Here is a 27,801-nt window from a genome sequence, read left to right as displayed (position 1 = left end):
TTAGGCTAACTAGGGGTTAACGTTAAAAAAAGTTTTAAAATAAGCTTTAAAAAGTTATAAAATTAAGTTAAAAAAAGTTTTAATAACGTTTAAGTAAAAAAAAAAAAAAAATATAAACCCTTTACCCAGTCCAAATAAAAATTAACCCCTTCCCTGCCAGTCTATCACTGCCTACAGTGATCAAAATACAGATCACAGTATTATACTGTGATCTAATTTTTTTTTTTAACCCCTAACGATTAACTTTTATTTATTTTTTAACCCTCAGGGGTTAAATTAATTTAATTAACTAATTTAAATATTGTATAATTAAATATTTTGCTAGCTGGGGTGGGTGGGAGTTATGGGAAAATGGGGAATTTACTGTTAGTGCTGCTTACTGCTAGTTAGGGGTTAACGGTAAAAGAAAAAGCTTAGAAAAATTTTAAATCTGTAAAAAAAAGTTTTACGAAAGTTTAGGAAACTTTAAAAAAATGAATAAGCAAAACAAAAGTTTAAAAAATAGTTTTAAAAAGTAAAAAAGTTTTAAAAAGTTAAAAAATACATTTAATAACGCTCATTACCACTACACCTGGTACAAGCTAGCGGAAAAATGATCCCACGCTAAGGTTCAAAATATGCCTTTTGAAATACCCTGGGATGTCTTCTTTAAGAAATGGTATGGCTTTATGGGGTATTTGGATTATATAGCCTGGTAAAATACTCTAAAATGGGACATGGGCACAGCGTAAAAATTTAAAGTTTGAAAAAAAATGGAATGGCTGTGTCCCAAATGTGCCCCTCCGATGTCCACATATACCTGGCAAAGGTACATACGGGGGTATTTTTGTACTCAGCCGACATAGCTGAGCAACATATAAAGTATTATAGAGTGGTGGTACACATAAGGTTTGCAAAATATACTGTGCAAACTCACTTTGTGTGCCAAAAAGGCAGAAAAAACGCTTATTACCACTACACCTGGTACAAGCTAGCGGAAAAATGATCCCACACTAAGGTTCAAAATATGCCTTTTGAAATACCCTGGGATGTCTTCTTTAAGAAATGGTATGCCTTTGTGGGGTAGTTTGAATTATATAGCCTGGTAAAATACTCTAAAATGGGACATGGGCACAGCGTAAAAATTTAAAGTTTGAAAAAAACTGGAATGACTATGTCCCAAATGTGCCCCTCTGATGTCCACATATACCTGGCAAAGGTACATACAGGGGTATTTTTATACTCAGCTGACATAGCTGAGCAACATATGAAGTATTATACAGTCGTAGCACACATAAGGTTTGCAAAATATACTGTGCAAACTCACTTTGTGTGCCAAAAAGGCAGAAAAAACGCTTATTACCACTACACCTGGTACAAGCTAGCGGAAAAATTATCCCACGCTAAGGTTCAAAATATGCCTTTTGAAATACCCTGGGGTGTCTACTTTAAGAAATGGTAGGCCTTTGTGGGGTAGTTTGAATTTAAAACTTACGAAGATGCTTGGAAATTGCACATAGGCCCAGCGTCAAAATTCAAAGTTCTGTAAAAACTGATATGGCTTGGTCTCCAATATGCCACTGTAGCTTCACAAAATAGTGCCAAAGACATTCATTGGGGATGTCTTTTTACTCAGAAGACTTAGCTGAGCATAATTTGGAGGTTTTGAACTTAGTGGCATATATGAAATATACAAAATGCCCAGCAAAAATGCAATCCGTATGTCTAAAAATGCACAAAATTATTTTTTACCACATACTTTGGCATATATTGGTGAAATAATGGGGGCATGCTAAGGCACAATATGCACCTTATGATATACCCTGGAGTGTCTACTTTTACAAATGGTAGGCCTTTGTGGGGTTTTTTTGAACAGTCAAACTGTTATAATACCCCAAATGGAAGCATAGGCTCATTAAATCCGTCTCTCAAAATTCTACTGTGAATACTGAAAAGGACAGGTCTCCTGTATGGCACTGTAGCTTCACGAAATAGTGCCATAGACATACAATGGGGGTGTCCTTTTACTCAGAAGACTTAGCTGAGCATAATTTGGGGGGTTTGAACTTAGTGGCACATATGAAATATACAAAATGCCCAGCAAAAATGCAATCCGTATGTAAAAAATGCACAAAATTATTTTTTTACCACATACTTTGGCATGTAATGGTAAAAAAATGGGGGCATGTTAAGGCACAATATGCACCTTATGAGATACCCTGGAGTGTCTACTTTTACAAATGGTAGGCCTTTGTGGGGGCTTTTGAACAGTCAAACTGTTATAATACCCCAAATGGAAGCATAGGCTCATTAAATCCGTCTCTCAAAATTTTACTGTGAATACTGAAAAGGACAGGTCTCCTGTATGGCACTGTAGCTTCACGAAATAGTGCCAAAGACATACAATGGGGGTACCGTTGTACTCAGCAGAAGTAACTGAACACATAATAAAACTTTGTACAGGAATAGCACACACCAACTTTACAAAATACACATGAGAAGTTCTTTGTTATACGTTTGTGTGCGAAAACCCCCAAAAAACACAATTTTACTCCAATATTTAGCAGAGGTTGGCGGTAAAATGGCTACGTAGAAAGTGTCAAAACAACCTTAGGTAAATAGCCTGTGATGTCTACTTTATATAAATATATACTTTTGTGTGGCAATTTTATTTTATTTTATGGCTATTAGGCTTACAAGACAAACATACCAAATTCTAAAATCGCTCCACATTAAAATTTTATTTTACTCCTTGTGCTTTGTGACCTGTAACTACCAAAAAAAACTTAAAATCCCAGACACATTATATATTCTGTAAATCAGAACAAATAAATGAATTTATTTTTAATTACTTTCCTTAACCTGCACTAATTATGCACACATTATGATTGCAAAAACTGTAAAAAAAAACCAATATTTTTCTTTTTTTTGCATTTTTCTGTATTTTTTTTATAATAAGTAAGCATTTATATATATATATATATATATATATATATATATATATATATATATATATATATATATATGTTATATCAAATTAAAGCCCTTTCTGTCCTTTAAAAAACAGTATATAATATGTGTCGGTGCAATAAATGAGAGAGATGCAAATTGCAGTTGAACGCAAACAGCAAGAAAATGCAAAAATTGCTTGTGTCATTAAGCATAAATCAAGCTTCTGAAGCTCTGTCCTTAAGGGGTTAACAAATGTTGCTATTTATAAACATACATCATAATAAACCACAAATAAACATTTTAATAAACTACACTATCAAAAACTCTAGTACATCTCCTACACTGGATACAGCACAAGTTACACTTACAGCATGCTACAGCAAGGCATTTAAATGAAGTATCGTGTAACTCCCACACTGACTAGTACTACATACTGTATTCATGTTGCTATAAAAGTCAGTATACTGTAATCCACACTCTAGTACTACATACTGTACACATGCTGCTGTTTACACTGTAAATGCAGTCCCCTAGCCATACACGCGTCTTTGTTTACACGCTTTGATCATTTGCATAATTCCACCCAACACAGCTATCTATCCTATTGGCATCAGTGGGCTGGGTTTATCAGCCCCATGTGGGTAACATGTAATCTGCATTGATTTCAGGCGATTTCATCAACTTCTCAGAGACGGTGACCCCACAATACGTGTTGTGGGAGATCCAGGCAGTGGGCTGAACACAGTACACACAGGGGACTGACTGCTGCTCTAACACTCTGCAACAAGGTAAGTACTGCACATTAATATTAATGTTAATATTAATATTATTATCGATATTGCTACATTTATTGCATTGCACAATCCAAGGTACAGCTCCCAGGGACATGTCTGGACTTATTATTATACCTACTTCTTGGGCACTGAATATGTGCTATGTGTTTCAATGAATGTATCATTTGACAATATCTGAGTCCTTGAGCCTAGTGTGTCATTGCACTTAGAGTGTGTAGTATAATATCAGCACATCCTGTGTATATTGTTGTGTTAATTTGTGTGTAGACTGGGCACAGGGGCAATGTATGAATGTGTTGTTTTTTTGTTGTTGTTTTAAGCTTGTGCAAGGAAATTGTGCCCTGTGATGTACGAAGTTGTCCTGTTTTCATTCATTACAATGTACACTGTGTGATGGTTTCGAATAGTATTTATTTGTGTATATGTTAAGTGTTTCAAGTCCAAGCCCCAGCTAAAAAGTTAAATTCACTTTTATAAAAAAAAAAAAGATACCTAAATAATGTAAAATATTAAAACACCTGTGGTGACAATAATAATCATTTTTTTTTTTTTTTTTGGTACTGTAAAGGGGTGAATCTGCTTTGCAATCTTACTTTAGAACTTTGTGTTATGGATGTGACAATCATCAAATGTTTGTGTTACTGACAGTTTCACAATGTGTCAGTGGTGTTGCTGTGGTCCCCAGACTTGCTGCTGGTGTAGTATTTTTAGGATGTGGAGGCGGCAGGCATTTCATGATCCTTCTTCAGTGTGTGACATGTGCTCCTGAACAAGTCAGGGCTTGTAGAAAGTGACTGCGGAGGGACCCCGCACACAGGTTTCATTCAGACAGCAGGCTGGCATGGGGCTCTCCGAATACCTCTGAGACATGGCTGGGCTATGTGTCTGCTGGCATTCTCCAGGACAGGGGGCTGCAAGGTGGTGGGCGGATGGAGAAATATGGAAACTATGAAGTGATTAGACGGTGGGGCCCTGATGGTGTCAGGAATTGGAGAGCCCAGTCTGGCAGGGACTTAACATGCCTTTACTGGGGTATATTTACTAAACTGGGAATTTCAGGGAATTGAACATTGCATTTTAGTTTGAGGTTGGATTATCTGTGTTGGAAAAAAAGCTGATTTGGAGATGTATTTATTGTTTTGCATTTTGGCAAATTGAAAATGACCAGTTTAGTGAGTGGACCCCTTAGTTATTCTCAAAGGCCTACTAGATTAAATATGCCCACCCTGATACTGTAATATATATATATATATATATATATATATATATATATATATATATATATATATATATATATATATGTTTATTTATAAATTGATTTTATTTAAACAATTGTTTCATTCTTATCCTGATGAATGAGCAACCATTTTTTTTATAAATATAATAATGTATAATAATATCTTAAAGAAAGGCCTTAGGTGAAAGCAAATTAATTACAATTAAAAAAATTCCCCAAGAAGGTTTTTTTTTTTTTTTTACTTATAATTATTATTGCAATATAAGTTATAGCAGCTGTATTTCTTATCATTTTTAATACTAGTAGTATTTTTTTTAATTCTTTATTACTATTATTGTTAATATTAGTTTCTATCCAGTGTATTATTATATGGCCCATGACGTAAATTCATGGACTACTGACTGCTGTAAATGTGTTTAATAAAAGGACACCAGATGCCTTATTAATACTGTTTGCTTCTGTTTCATTTCTAAGCTACGTTTGAGAAGTTTCTAGAGAGAAATAAACAATTTCCATATTTGAAATAAGTATTTCCATCATAGCAGGAATAAGGCCAAAATTCACCCAGATCTTTGTCCTGCTTTTAATTATTACATGAATCATAATAGCCAACTATTAGATCCTCTGCCAGTAAAGGAAGGAAATTAGACATTTAGTAGGAATGCACTGCAAGTAACACTGCAATGGATTCTCATCTGTTCAATTTTTACAGTCGCTTACCACAAAATGTGGGGCCTCCCTGTAAGGTTTTCTTAGAAATATTACACTTTTGTAGTACAGTATATATCTGGTAGCATTCACATTATATTTGCATATATCCGTTGCATGTATCACAAATTCCTTTTTAAGAGAGATAGTCCCTCATTCTGTCCAAAGACTCTATGGTGTCTTGTTTTTGGAGTGCAGAATATTTGTCACTTATTGCTGTTATAATTTATAAAGCACTGAGCTATTCAGAAGCACTGTACAATAAGTGGACTAACAAACAAATAGTTTCAATAAGGTAGGTGGACATAAAGTGACAGAAGGTTGTGAGGGCCCTGCTCAAACAAGAGTATTTTCAGAAGGGAATTAGCACTCATACCTGCACGTTAATGAACAGACAAGGACACATTGGCATAAAAGGTGTGGTCTAAAATGTACCCCACTAATCACTTCTTGTGATGCTATGGTATGTGATGATGCTGGCTCGCGCTGGCATTGTGCACTTTGATTGGTTAAGAGCAGCATAGCATTGACTATCGCTACTATTTGCACTGGTAATGAAGTTATAAATATTGGTGGTCCATGATGGAAAAATTGTGGACCACCGAAAATATATTCAATACAAGACTATATCTATATTTTTCTTCACCCTTTTTTCCTCTCATTTATTTTAAATCAAGTAGTACTGTGTATTCTGGGCTGAAATCTCTATGTGGCATTTAACTTCATCTAGCAAAATAAACTAAGGATGAACTGCAATATTTTTTGGTGTATTTGGCCTTTTTAAAAAAGACATTCAAGGTTACCTAACCTGTGTAGTGAATGCTGGGGGGTTTGTTATATGAGCGCCATATGCATAGGTATCTAATTCTGGTAAATACAAATAGTTGATTTTTTTTTCAATAATAAAAATCACCGGCCCTAAACCAGTTCTTATTTTGAGTGTAATTATGTAAAAAAATTCTTTCCATATCACCTGTAAGAAAGTCCATGCATGCATAATAATATAGTCATTACACGAACAGGGCGGCAAAAAAGTTACTGTTTGACATTTGTTTTAATTAGATGTGTTCCTTATTCTTTTTCAGAATATCCCCCCTCTGTTTTTGTTAACCAATAAATAAAAGAGCCATACAATTTAAATGAATTCCAGCTTCAGGACAATGTCTTCACTGCAGCCTGATCCTCCTCCCGTAAAGTCATCAAGACTTGATTTTTGTCCATTGAAATGCTTTTCATAGAGAAGCATTAAGGGAACATGACACACAATCCCTCTGAACCGCCAATCTAAAACATGTTTATGAGAAGCATCTGATGTCTGCATACTCTGAGTGTTAATACCTAGACTGCCCCCCTTTAAGGTACTTGAAGCCCCGTGCACTGCTTGGACTTCTTGGACTCATTTTATACCATTGTTAGAATGTATTTATCTATGTGCACTGTGTATTTTACTGTTAATTGCAAAAATAAAAAAAATACTTGAGTTTGTGATAGAAAAGTTTGTAGCTCTTACTAACAGTAACATATAATGTGCACTTACAGGCCTACTGTATACAGCATCAATATCTTGGTCATGCTCTGAATTGAACCTGCACGCATCAAATACTTGATCACTTATCCAAGAATAAAATTACAGGTTCAGACTCATGTTTAAAATGTTTAAATCAACAGGATCATTCCTTCCACAGATAAGTAAAAATAGCATAAAATATATAGAATGCAATGCACATCAAAGAGGTCAAGAACAGGATTTAAACAAACGGTTAAATGAAACTGTATCAAAACAAAAGGAATTAAACAGAGAATCAAAACAAAATAACATTCATAAGAACAGTCCATGCATAACACTTTGAACAAATTCACTAGTGAAATTCCTCGCACTTACTGAAAATGCATACAAAGCTGATTTCCAAAGAGCCATGCTATGATTGAGACCTCTGATAAAGACTACTGTTTTTTGCTAGACATAAATGTGTTATAACTATAAAACAACAGGCTCCAGTGCCAGAATCAATGAATGCACACCACAACCACCTGATGAGGCTTCTCATTTGTTAGCCATTGTGCGGCAGTGTGTGGGTATAGTTCTGCATCCCTCTGCCTCAGTGCTCCCAACAATGTAAGAATGAAGGCCCTGCTTGAAAGGCCTCATGCATGCAGCTTAGTAAACTATAGTCCTGCATTCTCCGCTGGGCCTGTCTAGGGTTGGACTGGCAATAAAAAGAAGCCGTGGATACAATTTTATACTAGCCCTATAATGCATTGCATCAGCATACTGCACAGATATACAGGTGGGGAAAAAAATCGCACTCAATGGAAATAAACTAAAATAATACTCCAAGCACCATAACCACTACAGCATAGTGTAGAAAACAAATTGAACTCTCTTTCACCTAATTGAAGTAAGACTGCTCTTTTCGTGGCTGCCAGCTCCCTTCTGCTCTCCCTTTGGACATTTGCCTTACTGTCAGCCCCTTGGATATGACATCAGCAATCCCAGTGGAATTCAACAAAATACAGTGCACACTCAGAGGAAGCGTATGTCAGTATGTGATCCCTTACTGTTTTACTGCCCCCCACCATTCCATTCATAGACAGCACCGTCCTCCATTGCATGGTTAGTCATTATTTATTTATTTGTTTACGCCAGAGAACATTTCAGCAGCAACTTGACAGCAGCCAGTCCCAGGCTAGGGCAGCCCCGTAGAAATCTCGCAGTCCTGGTTATCCCAGGATCAGCAGATTGACCCTGGTAGTTGCTCCAGTTCATGATTGATGGATAGATAGACTTTTTAATTATTTTATTTTTGGTACAATCTACAGGCACTTTACTAGACAGCCAATAATATGGTCATCCATAGAACAATATTTACATAGCATGTAAACTGATGGCTTCATATACATATATTAAACAGGCTATGGATTGAATTTTGCATTATCAAAGATAAGAATGGTCTAAGACCCATCTGAATATGATTAGCAGGGCTGTGATAACATCATCCTTAATCCCAAAAATAGGAGAATGGTTTTACAGAAGACAAAATGGGTAATTTAAGCTAGGTTACAATAGAGTAGAATATAATTAGTCAGTAAACAAACAACTAAATATAGATGTTAAATGAACACTATAGTCACCAGAACAACTACAGCTTAATATAGTTGTTCTGGTGAGTATAATAGATCCCTTCAGGCTTTTTTCATGCAAACACTGCCTTTTCAGAGAAAATGCAATGTTTGCATTGCCTCTAGTGACACCTCCAAGTGGCACTCCTCAGATAGCCACTGGAGGTGCTTCCTGGGTCAGTGCTGCCGAAAAAGCAGCCCTGCCGATCAGCATTGGATTGGTTAAAAATCTTCCATTTTGATTATGTCACAAAGGGGGCAGAGCCAGCACCCACGGACCTGCGCAGCGCTGGAAATAAGGTGAGTTTTAAACTTTTATAGAGGAGGCTAATGTGTTCCTGACCCTATAGTGTTCCTTTAAGAATACCACCAAATTAGGGGGACTATCAATCTGAGAGCATATAGGAGAAAACAAGGGTTTGGCTGCACTCACCTAAACATACTTAAATGGGGTGCTGCTGGGTGCCAATAAGTACAGTAAAAATGAAAATCCAGCACACTCACTTATCTACTAAACAGTTATTTTTTAGATAAGTGAGTGTGCTGGATTTTCATTTTTACTGTACTTATAGGCCCCCAGCAGCACCCCATTTAAGTATGTTTAGGTGAGTGCAGCCAAACCCTTGTTTTCTCCTATATGTATATATTTAGGAGTCTAGCCTGCTCCTTGGTTTTGCACCCCTCCCTGTTACAGGTGCCTCATCTCAGGACCCTATTTAAGCCTTGTACTGCAGAGAACTCGAGATGGAAGGATTTCCCCAAGTGAGTAGCTCATTTAGCAGACAGAGTAGGACCTGCCAAAGATGGGGTACATTGGCGTTGTGGCAGGCTTATGCAATATATGATCATATAATGTAACTAAACCCCCATTATTTTTTGCCTAGATTAGGTGTTTTTAATGACACTAACAAAATTGTTCAGCACTAACATAACTGTTTAGTAGATAAGTGAGTGCGCTGGATTTTCAATCTGAGAGCATGATGAATATTATAGCTGTATACAATTAAAATATAATATAAGGTATTCGAAAAGTAATGTTCAACAACCTGTAGTGAGATTTTGACATTTATGAATTTAAACCCTATTGAGCATTCTCATGCATTGGCAAAAAAACACTATGCAGAATGCCAAAAATGGTCTTTTTTCCTCCTTAAATATGTAATAAAGCACTTTAGTCTCGACAGTGTGTAATCGGGTCCTTTCTAACCATTACTAGAAAAGTTTTATGGTTATTCACTAAGTATAAGCTCTCTTTTATAAGATTACTATACATATGGTTATGCACACATGTTTTAAAGTATAAATCAGAAAATAAACTCTTGAAGATTTAAGTAACTCAGGCACCTTGAAAACTTTGATGCATATTTAATAAAACAAAAATCATGTTAAAATGTTAATATAAGTTCTATAACTTTTGTTTAGACAGACATTCTCTAGGGCATCTGACTGAAAAAGAAATTCAGTTAATGAATTGATATGACATCTGGCATCAGCTCGAAAATTAAATGGACAGTGGATGTTGTGTGCAGGACAACAATAAAAAATTTAGTTGCCTCTTATAAAACTGACTGGGTGCCCCATCTTACTCACCCATGTAATCATGCACCCATACAGATACATACACAGAGACAAGTTTATTTATATTCTACTTTACACTAGATTTTAATGTGAATTTCAAATTTAAGTTTAAAATAGTCAAACTGGAAACATTCTCTCACCTGTGTTTTCAGTTTGCCTATTCTGGTCTTAAATTGAAATTCACTTTGAATTCTCACTTTAGTGAAGAACTCTGAAAGGTACACACATGCGTACACAAGCACATGCGCATACATCAATACTGGGGATTGACCAATGTAATTTTTTCCAGGGCCAATGCCGATACTGATTATTGGTCGCCATGTGGAGCTCCCAGAAAATCGGGAGAGAGGGATTTGGGCCAAAAATAGGGATTGTCACTTCTAATTAGGGACACTTGGTATGACATCTCTTTATCTTTCTGACATTCTTTCTGCTTTATTAAATTCTACATAATGTGGTCCTTGGCGTCAGCACATGCATATACCATGGTACATTGCTCTTTGCTATTCATAAGGTAATGTACCATTGATCCCTTTTCCTCAATTATTTTTAATTCAAGAAGTATGAAAGATTGGGATGCCACCTCTTTAGAAGCTCTCTAAACACATTGTACACCAGAGTTGGTATACTGACTGAAATAAATGTGAGTGTCACTTTCAAGATACCTAAATCACCGGAGGAAATCTCCTACAGAATTAAGCTATATTTTTACTCCGTCTTCTTTCTATGTTACACATGTAAAACTCACTGCAGTATACTGGATATGATTAATATTCTTGATTTTAGTGTGAAAATCAAGATATTAGTCAGGCTAGGGTTAGTGTTAGTTCCCATATGTGGTGGCATTGTCCACGTTTACAATTGTTTTTGGAAGAATGTCCACACATTAATCAGGGATATTACTCCTTCTGTTGTGACTTTGACTCCAGAACTATGTTAATCAACTAATTTTCTGAAAACTTATCCAAAGTGGATAAGATAATGGTAGGCCACGTCTTGATAGCGGCCATTATGGTCATACCACGTTATTGGAAGTCTGACATAGTTCCTGCTATTAAAAAGGTACAGATCCAGAACCTAATCTCGGGAGGGGCACTGGCAGATTATTTAAAGAAACAGTCCAGGCACAATAACCACTGTAGCTCTCTGTATTGGTATAATGCCAGAAGGGCCATTGCGCCCTCCCAGAGTAAGTAGTCAAACCATTTAAAACACAATTTGACAACTTACCTGTGATCTGCCATGATAGGGGCAGTAGTATGTGTGTGTGTGTGTGTAAGGGTGACGTGTGTGAGGGGTGAAGTGTGTGTGAGTGGTGTATTGTTTGTTTGTGGGGGGGCAGTGTGTGAGAGAGTCTGTGTGTGTGTGAGGGGTGCAGAGTTTGTGTGTGAGGGGTGCAATGTGAGTGTGAGTGATGAAGTGTGTGTATGGGGTGCAGTGTGTGTGAGGGTGCAATATATGTATGGGGGAAAGTGTGTGTGTGTATAGGGGTGTAGTATGTGTGTGTTTAGGGGGCAAGGTGTATATTTGGGGGGCAGTGTGTGTGTTTGGGTTGGCAGTGTGTGTATTGGGGAAGTGTGTGTGTGTGAGGGGTGTAGTTTGTATGGGGGGCAGTGTGTGTATGGGGTGTAGTGTGTGTATGGGGGGTGTAGTGTGTGTGTGTATAGGGGGCAGCATGTGTATGGGGGTGTACTGTGTGTGTAGGGGGTGCAGTATGTGTATGGGGGTACAGTGTGTGTATGGGGAGTGTAGTGTGTGTGTATAGGGGTGCAGCATGTGTATGGGGGTGTACTGTGTGTATGGAGGGACAGTGTGTGTATGGGATGCAGTATGTGTATGGGGGCAGTGGTGTATCCTGGTTTTGTGCTGCCCTAGGCATAACAAAACCCAGGTGCCCCCTCCCACCCCGCAGCCCCCTTTTTCCCCCGCCATCCCCCCTTCCCCGCCTTCTAATACACACACACATTCACTGACAGAGACGCATACACTAGCTAACAGACAGACACACACTAACAGACACACACACACTCACTCACTAACAGACACACACACATTAACACTCTCACATTAAAAAAAATAAAAATTAAATCCCCCCAGCCTCTTTACCTTTGGGAATGCTAGGGGAGGGGGGGGTTCTCTCTTTCCCTGGGGTCCAGTGGGGCTGCTGGGCGGCCGGCCAGTGACTGCAGGCGGTGAGGGAGCACTGATTCTCTTGTTCAGTTCCCTCGCGTGCCGCAGAGTGATGCTGGAGCCGGAATATGACGTCATATACCGGATCCTGGCATCACTCTGCGGCGCGCAAGGGAGCTGAGCAGAGAGCTCACAAATCAGTACCTCGCCAGCGCTGCCCACATGGATTTTTAGTTAGCTGCCCGTCCATCTGGATTGTCTGTTAATTGCCAGGCTAACAAGACATTTGCTTGGGAATTTGGGGGCGGCTTTTTTTTGCCGCCCCCTCGAAAGTGCCGCCCAAGGCAAATGCCTTGTTTGCCTCGCGGCTCATACGTCCCTGTATGGGGGTGCAGTATGTGTATGGGGGTACAGTGTGTGTATGGGTTGAAGTGTGTGTGTGTATGGGGGTGTAGTGTGTGTATGGGGGGCAGCATGTGTATGGGGTATAGTGTGTGTATGGAGGGACAGTGTGTGTATGGGATGCAGTATATGTATGGGGGTACAGTGTGTGTGTGTGGGGATGTAGTGTGTGTATGGGGCAGCGTGTGTATGGGGCAGCATGTGTATGGGGTGTAGTGTGTGTATGGAGGGACAGTGTGTGTATGGGATGCAGTATGTGTATGGGGGTACAGTGTGTGTATAGGGGTGTAGTGTATGTATGGGGGTGGGGCAGTGTGTGTATTAGGGGCCATGTGTTTGTGTGTGGCACAGTGTGTGACAGTGTAAGTAGGTATTGTTTCTATGAGGGGGGTAGATTAAATATAATATATATTTTGTCTTAAAATATAGTTAATACCCCCTTCCCTTTTTACCTCAGGCCTGGGAGGGGGACAGTGCTTCCATTCCCTGGCAGTCTTAGTGGTGAGAGTGACCTCAAGCCTGCAGCTCAGCTAGAGTTCACTCTCGTGAGAACGAAGCATTGCCATGGTAACCGCGGCAATGCTCCATGCTCGCGAGAGGAGAACCCAGCGGAGCTGCCAGCAATGTGCCTGTGGGCCAGGGAGTGAGATCACTGATCTCCCCTCCGGTCTGTAAGGGCAAACAACAGGACTGGCGCTTGGATAGTGCCAGCCCTGCAAGGGCCGGCATGGAAGACCCTGGGCCTCACTATTTCCTCGGGGAGGGGAGGGGGAGGAGGGGGACACAATTGCCCCATTGTCGTTGTCCCCCCCCCCCCCCCACCTACTTGGATCCGCCACTAAAATTGGCCTTAGAGAATAAGTGTTATGAGATGCACCTCAGATTGTCATAAAACACAACAGAATCATACTACTGGAACATATAAGAAGGTAATTTCAAACGAATATACTCTTTATAATGAATTTTTTGCTGGATTGTAGCTCATGTGCCTCTCCTTTCACTCTTGTTTTGTTATTATGCGCAACATATACTATATATCTCCATCGCATGTATAGTGCTTTTCTGATTTGAGATACTTTATTACACCTTATTTGACACGATGTAGTGTTTTTTATAATGCATATGTTGCCAATTTTGGAATGGATGGATGTTTTTCCCCATTTCTTTTTGTTTGTTTGATTTTTTTGTATTCTTATTTTTTATTCTATATATTTCATTGTTGTACGATGATGATTATTATTATTATTGTTAAAAATGAAAATCTTTCAATAAAAAGCATTTGGCAAGATATTAGTCAGGTCCATCCATTCACAGATCCTGCTGTATGTGATGTCCTGGTCAAATTAGGGCATTTGACAACTGTGTGTCAGGACATGAACCTCTCACCTCCTCCTGGGCACAGGATATCAGGGATAATCATGTACTCCTACATAGTTATCTATGCAAGAAAGCAGGTGCTTATGTAGAGATATACTAACTTAACAAAAATACATTCAAGGACAAATTCCTGTTAGGTTGCAGAGAACATATATTTTGAAGATAGCAAAAGTTATATTGAGCTACATTTTGTTTAAGGTCAGATTTGGGCAACCAAATATGAGACAGGTCTGAATGCCTGTTTTAAAAATCTGAAAATAATGAATGAAGTTAATATAATTAAAAAACAATAAATATTTATTGAGATAGAAATTATTGTTTCTATTTTAAAGTTAAACGCCATTTGTCATTGTCGTGCAAAAACCACAGGAATGCGAGCATAGTTCTACGCCGGCTTGCAAGTACATATATAAAAAGACGTGTAGTTTACATATCTGTGTAGTTAGTAGGTACAGATGCATACTTGGTGTATGAGTCACAATGACACATTGTGCACTGTGGAATTGTGACTGATGAGCCATGATCCTTCAACAAATGTTCCCTCTTAAAAGGTGTCTAGCATATTCTGTAATGCTATGCATTGATATATTTTTCCTATTGAAATTGCACCTGATATAGAATTGTATATAATATATAATAGCCAATTAAATGATAAGCAAATGAGATGGTATCATATTTTTTCACAATTACACACACAGTTTCCTTCTGGATAAATATTAGCAAAAAAGGCAACTGTGGATGGCTAAATTTATATTATGGAAAACCCTTGATGCTGATGCCATGTAATGCTTATTATATAAGCTAATATGATGCTAATTTCTTAAACAGTACAAAAAGGACAGTGGATATCTATACATGTAAAATAATCCACCAGTGTTAGCAATAAAAACAGACTGTCGATAATTTTGGTTTTGGGTCCTCCTGTAAAGAGAAGATATTAGTTACCGCTAATATAGTGCACAAGATGGTTTCCTTGCCCCATATCTGCTCCTCTTGGAGATCCTTACTAGTGAATCAAAAATAAGCTTTGGGTTCCTTCACCTGTGGTTTTGGGGGAGTGCAAATAAAAGACTTGCCCCCTGAGTAATTTATGAGCTTGGTACATCTCAGTGGAATGGTGCTATTTAGTTTACTTATAAAATCTCTTGAAAGGGGGCATTCTGTTAACCCATAAAGCACTTGAACAAGCTGAAGGGGTTTGAAGTGTCCCTTTAAGAACAAGATTTACTTGCCACCCTGTCTCTTATTCATAACACCCGAAATATATTTAGTAAAATCTGTAATACAAATCGTACATGATTTATCATGTCCCTTTATTTAATACATGTCAATAGTACAGAGGTCTATTGTCTGGTAGTATGCAGACATTGGCGTATTCTGTATTTTATATAATTTAAGGTTTTTTTGTGGTGGGGGGGCAGGGGGAAGCCCTCAAATCCCCTACATCTTTATATTCATAAAGCATATTAAAAAACAACAATCAACCAAAATGAACCTTATGGCTTTTTATGTTTAATGAGTCTTATAATCTGCTTATAATGAATTTCAATGCCAAAATATGTTTTAATGCACATATACTTTTGGCATGTAACATACTTTCCTCCCTGACAAAGAAACAGCAGGGCATATACCTCTCAACACCTCTAAATACACAGAATCTGGATATGTAATTCTCACTCCAGTTTAATGAGAAGAGACGCCAAGAATACATTCTTCAGCCTCCTCATGTAACACAGGATGAAAGACCGAACCTCGTGCCAATAGCTAATGCTCAGTAATGTTCAACTTTTTATTTTTTTGTAGACTTTAGAAACACAAGTCCTTCAATTCTTTCATTTTGTCAGAATAATGAAATACACGCATCTGCGTCTTGTAAGAAACGTATACTGTGTTCCTGTTTGCTGATATAGCATCTCTATCTATAGAGAGGAAATAAACATTGTGTGTGTAATAGCATTTACTTCATGGGCAAGATCTTGCTGGAATTCATTAAGCTCTAAATGTGGTCTCTAATTGTTGGAATGCTTGGAGTGTTCCTTTAAAGGGACACTCCAGGCACCCAGACCACTTCTGCCCATTGCAATGGTCTGGGTGCCAACTCCCACTACCATTAACACTGCAACTGTAAATATTGCAGTTTTCATAAACTGCAATATTTACCTTGCAGGGTTAACTCCTCCTGTAGTGGCTGTCTACTAGGGCACTTCCAGGTTTATAGCACACATTTTGTGTGCTATAGCGTCGCTGGACATCCTCACGCTAAGTGAGGACCTCCAGCGCCGCTGATATCCCCATAGGAAAGCATTGAAAGCATTTTTCAATGCGTTCCTATGGGGAGAACTAATGCGCGTGTGGGGAGGAGTGTGGGCGGACCCTGAACCAGCGCCGAGGGACATTGGCGCTGGGTACAGGTAAGTCACTGAAAGGGGTTTTAACCCCTTCAGCAACTTGGGATGGGGGGTGGGAGGGAGAGGGGCCCTGCAGTGCCAGGAAAACGGTTTGTTTTCCTGGCACTGGAGAGTCCCTTTAAACATAAAATCAGAGGTCTATTAAAGAAACACTATAGTCACCACAACTTAATTTAGTTTTTATGGTGTCTATAGTCTGCCCCTGCAGGCATTTTCATTTAAATACTGCCTTTTCTAAGGAAAGGCAGTGTTTACATTGCTGCCTAGGGACACTTCCAGAGGCAGTCGTGGCAGTCACCATACATGGAGGCACCGAACATTCCCCAGTAGATATGCTGTCTGATTCGTAAATGATTTACTTAGTGGACTTTCGGTCTAGTAGAGTAGACCTGTTTATTGTGTGACTCAACTTTAGAGAAAACAATTGGCTGCACAACTAAACAGTATAAATATGGCATCCAAACACACTGTGTATTACGTTCCTGTGTTTTAAGGGTGAGAAATAGGAGAACACTTGGAACACAGCCACTAACTCTCTCCCACACTCTATAAAATGTATCCTTTGCAATCATTCGCTTGTCTTATCTTACCACCTCCTTCTCTGACACTAGTTACTAATACCTCACACAGTACAGAATGCTGAGCCTGATCTCACAAAGTGGGAAGGATAAGAATTAAAAGACAACTGTCACCTGGAATCTTATTTTTATATAATAATCCTTTTATAAAGTAATGAAAGGAAATAGATAAAAAAATATATATCATCCCTACCTTTCGGATATGAAAGGATCCTTTGCCATATACATACACCTAGGATCAGACAATGTTTGAAAACCAACAGCTAGTCTCTGCAAGTAGTGAAGCAGAGAAGATCCTAGAGACTTACACTGTCTGATCCAAGGTGTATGTATATGGATTAATGATCCTTTCATATAATTAATGTATGGATACTTTTTTTTTTTATCATTTTTTACATATTCTTAATTAAATAATAATTTTTTCCTTTCAATACTTGATGAAATGATTATTAGATTAAAAAAATAGTTTTGATGTGAATTTTAGCATTTATTGAAATGGTCATTTGACACTTTAAACTTCACATTTGTGTTCAGTCAACTGCAGAAAGCAAAAGTGCATAGTGTCTCCATTCTTTATATGTGTTTCTGACCTTTAGTTCTTACTTTGACTTTTGTGGCAAGTGTTGTGATGATTTAAGACACAATATAAAGTTTAAGCAAATATAACTGCATTGATCACTTGGGAGAATTTTTAAAACTCTGCTAGTTTAATGTGAACCTTTTAATTCTGTTTCAACTCGCCACAACTCACTAATTAGTGAATAGACTCCCTTGTGGGTTATGCTATGAGATGGTAAAAATAATCATTACAAATTCCACTATAATGCACTCGATGGCTTAATAATAGTTGGCCACACTAAATAAAAGCGACACTCTAGGGACTTCTGTGTATATGAACTCCTACTTTGTTTAATGTGAAATTAAATAAACTTTTATATATATTCAACGTCACTGCATTCATGTAAGGATAGCAATTGCAAATAGTAGCTCTTGAGTGGGAGTTTAACACTTACCAATCCTAGGCAGACCAGGACATGTCTGTCTGGTGCTTTTACTAATCCACTAGCTCTAATCCTAATTTCACTCAGCTGTTAGTCTCTTGGGTTATGTTTGGTGGGTGTTTTCTTTAACAACACACAGACAGGGTTATAAACTAAACTAGAGACTAGGAAGGGGTTTAAAAGTTGAACAATACCTGATTTGGAGAATGTTTCTACTTGAGCTATGGTGGATAAAGATTGCAGTTGTTATCTTCAATTATCTTATTATATAAAATAAGAGTGACGTAAAGGGATATACATTTACATTTAATTATAATACACTATTGTCGACCAAGAGTATATGCATGATAGTACAGCACAGTTGTCTAGAGAGGATACCGCAAGACTGTGGGATCCACTAGTGACCAACTCATGTGATTGATGAGAAGGAGCTTCGTTCCCACAGCTATTGCAAACCTGATGGTGGAAGATCAGCCTTTTGTCAAGTTTTGCTAATTTGAGGCTTGACTGTAAGACAAACTACTACCTGCTTTTGCTTATTACATATTTTAATTGCATTGAAATGTCAGTGTAGTCCCAAACAGTCAAGATTATATTTCTATAATAATTTTATTGTAGCGAGAGAGCACCTTTAAATCATCATTATGGTTCCTTGGCTCCTTGTATTTTTTTATGGATTTGTTCTTCATAATAGACAACTATCACCCCATGAGATATCAGGATTCTCTATAATACCGGCCTTTGTAGACATTTTTAAGTTAATTTTAGCTTTCAAATGCTCAATATCTACGGTATCAATGGTGAAACCATCTGTGATTATACAATAATGAGTGCCACATACAATAATTATATTTAAATGTTTCCACAGTAATATTAAAGGGAGGAACACAATCCGCACCTAGTGATTTACAGTCAAACTGGCAGATATCTTGAGTATTCCAGAATGGCGACCTTTGGATTTTGGCAGCTAGTTTACCTTCTTGTCCTCATACAGGTAACAATCCAGATCTGTGTCATTTTCTACTTGGATAATTATCACAATGTTTCTCCAGTTCTTTACTTTTTCAAACATGATTTGTTGATTTATTTAGATAGTTAAGCATGCTGACATTAGCCTTGAAGGTATTCTGCTGTGACAATCTCTTTCTATGCACTTACAGATAGGTCTTGTATTTACTGTCAATGCCGACTGTCAGGAAAATGAATTTGAGGATGAGCGTGGCAATTGCCTCCCATGTAAACAGTGTGGACCAGGACAAGAACTTTCTGAGGTGAGAAGAACATTGTAAAGTATATATAGCATAGAGCAGCCAGATCCACCATGCTTCCCTGGACATGTATAATAATTAAAGGGATTCTATAGTGTTACTAATACAAATCTGTATTCCTAGCACTATAGTGCCCTCTGATCCCCACCTCCACCACTGCTGTCCCCATAGACGAAAATTATTTATGCACGATTATTTACGCACCCGATTCCAGCGCTGATGTCCCTCGCTGCTGGGTTGTGCTCCACCTTATCCCGTGTCATCTGCTGTTGCGCAATACTGCTGTTGCAGAATATGTTGGCCGTATATTAAAGTTCTCATAATCATAACTCTCTTGGGCCTTTCCATGTTTTGTAGTGTTGCAAATAGGATTTTTCTTTTTAATTGGGATTTTTACAATCTGGCACAGGACCAACGCTAATCATCACCCTTAGAGGACGATCCCTACTATACAGGAAAATCGTTTTGGTCCACGAGATATTTGAGACTGAAGTAAATGTTTACCTGTCAGCAGATTAATGAATTTAAGATGCAGCCAAAGCTACTCTGGGAAGATTTAAATCAAACCAAAAAACTGAATGCCTTAACACAGCCTATTTAAAGCTCAGATCTCAATCTGATTGAGAATATGTAGAACAATGTTAATTTTAGCAGCAAATTTCAAGTCAGTTTTAGTCATAGTCTTTTGACTAAAAAGCCATTTTAGTTTTAGTTGTATTTTAGTCATCTGAATTGTTTGTCAACTAAAATTTGTCTAAAATTGTTAGTTGACAAAATTAACACTGATGTTGAAACACTTGAAAATGGTTCCCATCCAATATGACTTACGGTACTTCAGTATTTATGCTCTGTAATTTGAGGTATAATTACATCCAAATGTGATTCTACAGACTCATGTGTGCAGGTGAGGGGTGAAATCTTATGTAACCATAAATGTTTGTTGCTTATTTAACTTTTGTGACACAATAAATTGTTAGGTATGTTGTACAATAAAAAAATGTTAAACATCTCAGTAAAATCTATTTTAATTCCATATTGCTGCAAAATGTGGAAATGCCTGAGGCGGCATATTTGTGTGTGCGGCATATTTTATTAGGCTCGGCGCTCAGGGATATTGATTCCCTAAAGTCAAACATTTAGCAAAGGGGCAATAATAGAACATTTAGTGCTAGCAGTCAAATTCAGTTCTTGCAACTTATCTGTTCTTTATGCAAGACTTGGAAATGGAGAACGCAGGACTGCGACTCCATACCCCTGCAATTTCCTCCAATCAGTCATGCATATCTTGCGAGAAAAAGAAGTAGCAAGTCAGGTCGATATTGCTGTGCAATAAGAAATATCTTAGTACTTGCCCCCATTTCTCATCGTACTCCCAATGATCCTTTTGCAAGGAGGTAAAAGAGGGAAATTCAACAGCTATGTATTACAGTCAGCACTGTGAAAAGTAAGACTAGTTTAGCTTTGGTTGTGGTATAGAATGCCTGGGCTCGCATAGTACACTTTGCGCATTCCAGTGACAAGAGAGGTGAATTCTTATGAAGGGAACTATATGAATTTACATTTAACTATTCTTTATTAAAGTAGTATCAGTAATATGTTTGTTGGGGCATTAATTATATTAAGGGACCCTGTGTGCACTGTAACTCCTTTATTATGAAGTGGTCATAGTGTCTAGAGTCCCCTGGCACATCATTAAATTCGGCATTCGATTGTTTTTAAGGATTTATTGTTAAACAAGAGTTCTCAGCATTCCATCCCCTCTGTGTTGTTTGGGCTATTGTGGAAGCAATAGCCTAAGCAGCAGCTGATGGCTGAGAAGGTCAGGTTGCTGCATTGACTGTATCACATCTGCCATTTCTGATATGAATTGGTAAGGCTGTAAGACAGTGTGTAGGGAACAGTAGCGGCTGGTCGGTGGGTAGACAGATACCCTTATAAGGTGATAAAACTCTTGAAAATGGTTAAAAACGTTAAACATGGCATATTTCAAATTCTACTTATTTATTTGTCCAGGTTTAGTTTCATAATGAAATTTCAGTACAATGCTGTTGATGCAATGCATGTCACCTAGAAAGGAGGCATGTCAGCTTGAATTTGACAAGTAACTTAGCTTGTTACTTAAGACTGCACATGAGTGCTTGTTTAGTGAAGCTCTCAGGTTGCATTATTTGGGGGCTTTTAGTGGTGTCCCTAAAATTAGGAGACCAAATTAAAAACCATAGCAAGTCAGAGGTCCCAAATTAGGACTGTTGAGAGGCGAGTTATGATTTAACTTAAATGATTAGATTATGAGATATGTTTGTGTTTAGGACTGTGGCAATGGAAGAGATGCTCAGTGTGTTCCCTGTAGACCTGGCAGATATAAGGAGGATCGAGGACACCAGCGATGCCTCCGCTGTCTCCCTTGTGCTGTTATCAACCGTGTCTTGAAAGTTAACTGCACCCCTACCATGAACTCCATATGCGGTGACTGTCTACCAGGGTGAGTTTGGTTCTCTGAGTCCATTTAGTTGATATATGTGTCAGGATTACTGTTTGATCCAGGACGTAGAACTGTATACCACCGATGACAAATAAGTAACGTATTACCGGTCCTTAGAATGGCCGGATTTAACGTACATAGAATAGTCAAAAATGCAAGTCGAGGTCAGGGAACACAAAAAGGGACGCAGCGATGAGGAAAGCCAGGAGTCAGGATACCAGAATATAGAGAAGTCAATAAACAAAGCCAAAGTAAAAAAACAGGTAGAAAACTAATAACAGGAACGCGCTCTCGGACAACCACAAGGGAAACTACGACAGGGCACTGAGCAGGATGAGAACTGGGCCTAAATAACCCTCCTTTAGTTCTGATAGGCAGTAACCGGCCTTTGACCTCAAAGTCAGTTACCAGGTTTCATTTGCATAATTGCTGCTCAGCATTAACCCTTCTGTGGATTAGGTTGCTGCTCGGCACAACTTTTCCTGTGTGGACAGTAAATGTCATTAACCACATTTCTATAAGCGGATGGATACGTGACAATATATTAACAGGCAAAGCATGTTTTAGAATCTCATACTGCACAGATGGTAACATCATCCCTGAATCCCAGAATGAGCAGTTAACACTGCATGGATCACCTCTCTGCATTCTGGGGACCCTAATCTCAGGCAGAACCTGAACATACATGAATCAGTGCCCAGGCACAGTAGAAATTGCACACCCAAGTGGCACCTACCACCATTTTAATGATGGCAGCTAAAATAGCAAGCACTCAAGACTTGTGTGTCACAGTGCTGCCCATACAATAACATTTCCACTTAACCCCTACACTATTCTAACACCCTGCACTACACTATCATATTAAGTTTAATCCCTACACAACCATAACAGCATCACTAAATATTAACCCCTACACTACACTATTGCTAAACATATATTAGTTCAATACACTGAACACGAACTCCTACATTACACTAAAACTAAACGTTAACAGTGCTAACAAATATATGCAATATAAAAAAGTACAGATATTTATATAGGATACACAATGGTAACCCATGTATTATAGGAACATATCTCATACATGTCCTAGTAGTGACTGAAATTGGTGGGAATAAACCGACATACTTTTAATAAAGCAATGTCAACTATTTTGAAAAACATTATGCACTTTAAAATGTGTTTGAAATTGAGTGCATTGTACTTGATTTGTTACCTGTAGTGATTTAAATCAGCAATTGAATTCATGTAAAAACATTAAACTATTTAAATGTAATAGGCTATAACCCTTAAAAAATAAGTTACATTAGAAAATGGGAATTTGTATAGAGCAAATGTACACATTTGAATTATCTCTTATAACATTTAGAGTATAGATTAAATGGAATTATTAGATTATCTCTGTAAAACTTTTCACGAATAACAATCTCTATGTAACTTGGTATCTCCTAGGTGAAATGTTATAGTGAACTTGTTGTAGTCCTTTGTCATTGCTCTGTTCTAGTACTGTTATCGCCTAATAGAAACACAGCACTCAGTGTGCCTCCCTATAATGTTGTAGGCATTGTTCGATCAGACATGGCTCAATCTATGGAAAAATACATCAGGGTATTCAGTTCAGCATACTCCTGAAACTTAAAATATTCACTTCCGATCTATACAGCAGAACCCAGGTAATGTTAAGAGAATGTAGAAACACTTTCTACTTCCTATCCTTTGTTTGTTGAAGATCGGGATTTTCTCTTTTAAAACAATGGTTTTACAAGAGATCAAACCCCTTATTCTGTATTTCCCAAATTGAAAAGTGCTTAATGTTTTGTTTGTTTTGTACAACTGCAATATGTACATCTATATAATTTTTACTGTGTGTTATTCATTTCAGGTTTTATAGTAAAACACGTATAGGAGGACTCCAGGAGTTGGAATGCTTCCCATGCACATCTAATACACCATCAACAGAGCCTCAGTGTATGTTGTCAAATTTATTAGCGATCTCAATTTAGTAATTTGCTGGTTCTGAAGAGCTTGCAATATACTGAAAATGTTTGTTCATTATTCTGCAGGTCAGTCCAGGCCTGCATCTCTCCAGCCAGTGAGCACTGTTTCTCCTCCTCGGGACCCTGTCATTTTAGTGGCTGTTATAATGGTGGCCTTGGCACTAATACTCATTGCCTTGGTAACCTTCTCAGTTCTTTGCTGTGGACGCTTCTTCAAAATCCAGTGTCAGAGGGGTGAGTAAAAATGATCCTAATCTATAGCGAGAGAAATCAGAGCAATTGCTGCCAGACACTTTGTGATCCTAGCCATATCATTCCCATATCATAACATATCATTCATGATCTTGTAATTCATTAAAATAGTCTAGCAGAGTAAACTGAGGTTTTGATTAACTTTTTTGCAGCATTTTATCGAAGAGCACAACACCTCTACTTTAATAATTAGGCCAAAATGTTGTCCAATTTTAGTTTTGATTCAGTAAATGTCTGTGGTGTAGAAAATCAATCTGTGAGACTACATGGGCTATTTATTTAGCAAGCCTGTTCAACATATTAAAAAAAAGAAAAAAAGCTTTATTGAAGACATTAGTGAGACTATGTAGATTAATTTAGAGGAATCTTTTCATCACAGGTTTAATGTAATTACTCTCTATATAGAATCCAAATACTCATTCCAGTAATATAGTGGAGCAATGCCAGAGAAATACATATGCATTATACAGGGCCGGATTAAGAGCACACTGGGCCTGGTGCTGACAATTATGATGGGCCTAATTACGGGATCTTATTGACCAAAAACACTAAAACAGTCATGCCTCCCAAAAAGGGGGCATGTCTGTCTAAAGAATTTGAAGGACAGCCTGGTATGAATGCATGTCAGGCTGCCAGCCAATCCTGCAGGCTGTCCAACTAAGGGCATACTATGCAGGCAGCATCCTGAGCTTGACATAAATGCATCCTAAAATGCGCTCACTCCATGCTTTCTAAGGGCGGTCCCCTAGCACTCACATGTCCACTTGTCTCCTTACCTTCTTACTAGCAGGCAGAAGTTCCTGGTATATAGTCTGAGACAGAGAAAAGGTGTATGTAGTGAGTGTAGAAGAAAGGGGACATGCCACAGTGTTAGAGAGACCAGCGTCTGCATTACCCAAACTAATTTTATTGTCAGCCAGTCCACACAAGTTTTGTTCCCATACATCCCTCTTAAGCTTCCAAACTTAAAGGGACACTATAGTCACCATAACAACTACAGCTTATTGTATTTTTTTCTGGTAAGTAGAATCATTCCATCCAGGCCTTTTGCAGTAAACACTGTCTTTTCAGAGAAAATAACTCCACTGGGCACTCCTTAGATGGCTTCTAGAGGTGCTTCCTGGGGCAGTACTGCCTAGTGTGCAGCACTGCCATTCAGTGTCTCCACCCTCGGCATGCAGACACTGAACTTTCCTCATACAGATGCATTGATTCAATTTATCTTTATGAGGAGATGCTGATTGGCCAGGGCTATGTTGGACTTGTGCTGGCTCTGCCCCTGATCTGCATAGTTGACAGTCTCAGCCAATCCTATGGGGAAGTATTGTAATTTGCTCAGACCACCACTTCTGATGATGTCAGCAGACAGTCAGTTCAGAGGCAGAGCCAGCAGCTGCAGACTTGAATACAAGTTATATTTAACTATACTTAGGGAGGCAAGAAGGGGCCAGGGTGGTGGTTTTAACATAATAGGGTCAGAAATACATGATTGTGTTCCTGACCATATAGTGCTCCTTTAAACAAGAGTATGTGAAGAGTAGTTAGGGTTGCCACCTTTCTTGGAAAAAAATACCAGCCTTAATCATTTGTATAATCACAAGGAGTGACATCAGAGAAAATTCTGTAAAATCACCAACAGACTACTCACAGTTTGATTCTGCTGTATAGGTGGATTGCTCCCAGTGTCTCAGTCTCACAAGTCACCCAGTGTCTCAGTGTCCCGAGGTATCACAGTGTCAGTGTCCCCATGTCGCCCAGTCCCCTAGTCTCTCAGTGTCTCAATGTCCCCATTTCTCCCAGTGTCCCAATGTCTCAGTGTGTCCCCATGTCACTAGGATACTGGGGACACAGTGAGACATGGGGGCACTGAGAGACCCGGGGACACTGAGACACCCGGGGACACTGAGAGACCGGGGGACACTGAGACACCCGGGGACACTGAGACATGGGGACACAGAGACATTTAGGGAAACTGGGAGAAATGGGGACACTGAGACACTAGGGAGACATGGGGACACTGAAACATTTGTGGACACTAGGGACACAGAGACATGGGAACACAGACACTGAGAGACTAGGGGAAACTGGGAGACTAGGGGACACTGGGGACACTTGCTGGGAGACAGACACTTGGAGACACTGGGAGACATGGGGACAGTTGTGGACATAGACATGGGGACACTGGGACATATAGGGACACTGGGAGACATGGGGACACTAGGCACACTGAGACACTAGGAACACAGACACTGGGAGACATGGGGACACTGAAACATTTGGGGACACTAAGACACTAGGGACACAGAGACATGGGGACACCGGGAGACTATGGGACACTGGCTGGGAGACAGACACTTGGGGACACTGGGAGACATGGGGACAGTTGTGGACATAGACATGGGAACACTGGGACACATGGGACACATGGGGACACTAGTGACACTGAGAGACATGGGACACAGACACTGGGAGACTTGGGGACACTGAGACACTAGCGACACTGGATGGGGGACATGGGGAGAAACGGGGACATAGTGTCTCTGTGTCCCAATTTCTCAGTGTCTCCCAATGTCCCTATGTTTCACAGCATCCCCATGTGTCTCAGCATCCCCATGTGTCCCAGTGTCCCCTAGTGTCTCAGTGTCCCCATGTTTTCCAGTGTCCCCAAGTGTCTGAGTGTTTCCAGGTCTCCCAGTGTCTGTGTCCCCTAGTGTCTGTGTCCACATTTGTCCCCTAGTGTCTGTTTTCCCTAGTGTCTCAGTGTCCCCATATGTCCCCTAGTGCCTCAGTGTCCCCTAGTGTCTCAGTGTCCCCGTGTGTCCCTGCTGCCTTTCCCCCCATCCCTCTCTTACCTGAGCTGTAGAGCTGCTGTCTGGACTCTGTGCTGTATTGCTGCTCCCCCACGGATCAGTAAGTAGTAGAGAGAGGCAGGGATATGCTGTAACTTCCTATCCCTGCCTCTCTCCACACACAGTGACCCCTACTGGCCGGTGCTGGTATTGCAGAGTAATCTCCATTTATTCTGAGAAAAATACCTGCATTTGTATTGCCGGTATTACTGCAATACTGGCACGGCCAGGCAGCCTCAAATACCAGTCAGGTGGCAAACCAGTAAAATACCAGTCAAATGGCAAACCTAAGAGTAAACCTAGAGTAGTGTGTAAAAAATAAAAAAAAATAAAAATTTTTTTTTTTTTTTTTTTTTTTTTTTAAATGGGCCTGGGCCTGGAGCTGCAGCTCCATCAGCCCCTATGTTAATCCGGCCCTGGCATTATACCACTAGATGTCTCTCCATCTCTGTTTGCAACATGGAAACAGTATCAATAGAAATCAGTTCTTTAGCAGGTCTGTGTGAATGGGGGTGAAATTCTTTAGAAGGTCTGTGGGAGTGCAGAGATGTATTTATGAAGGATGTTGGTGTGTTTGTGTGTGAAAATCTTAGGATTCATTTATATGGTGGGTTAGGGTGTAAATGCAGGGGTATATTTACAAGCCTTTCCACTCTCAATGCTTCTGGCCATCTCCCTCCTATTGTCGC

General features: G+C 39.0%; 1 protein-coding gene across 1 annotated transcript in view; it reads left to right on the top strand.

The window, feature by feature from the left end:
* The first annotated feature begins 3,636 nt into the window (after positions 1-3,636).
* The window catches only part of EDA2R (ectodysplasin A2 receptor), a 30,749-nt gene continuing 6,584 nt past the window's right edge, over positions 3,637-27,801 (top strand). Inside the window, exons 1-6 of the mRNA XM_063430991.1 lie at positions 3,637-3,719; positions 19,133-19,258; positions 19,425-19,535; positions 21,842-22,014; positions 23,897-23,982; positions 24,078-24,245. Of these exons, the coding sequence (XP_063287061.1) occupies positions 19,208-19,258; positions 19,425-19,535; positions 21,842-22,014; positions 23,897-23,982; positions 24,078-24,245 (589 nt within the window). The 5' untranslated portion in view covers positions 3,637-3,719; positions 19,133-19,207. The remainder of the gene's footprint in view (positions 3,720-19,132; positions 19,259-19,424; positions 19,536-21,841; positions 22,015-23,896; positions 23,983-24,077; positions 24,246-27,801) is intronic.

Source organism: Pelobates fuscus, chromosome 9 (assembly GCF_036172605.1).
Source record: "Pelobates fuscus isolate aPelFus1 chromosome 9, aPelFus1.pri, whole genome shotgun sequence".
In the NCBI taxonomy this organism is placed as follows: domain Eukaryota; kingdom Metazoa; phylum Chordata; class Amphibia; order Anura; family Pelobatidae; genus Pelobates; species Pelobates fuscus.
Note: the sequence above shows the minus strand (reverse complement) of the source record. Positions and strands in the feature narration are given on the sequence as shown.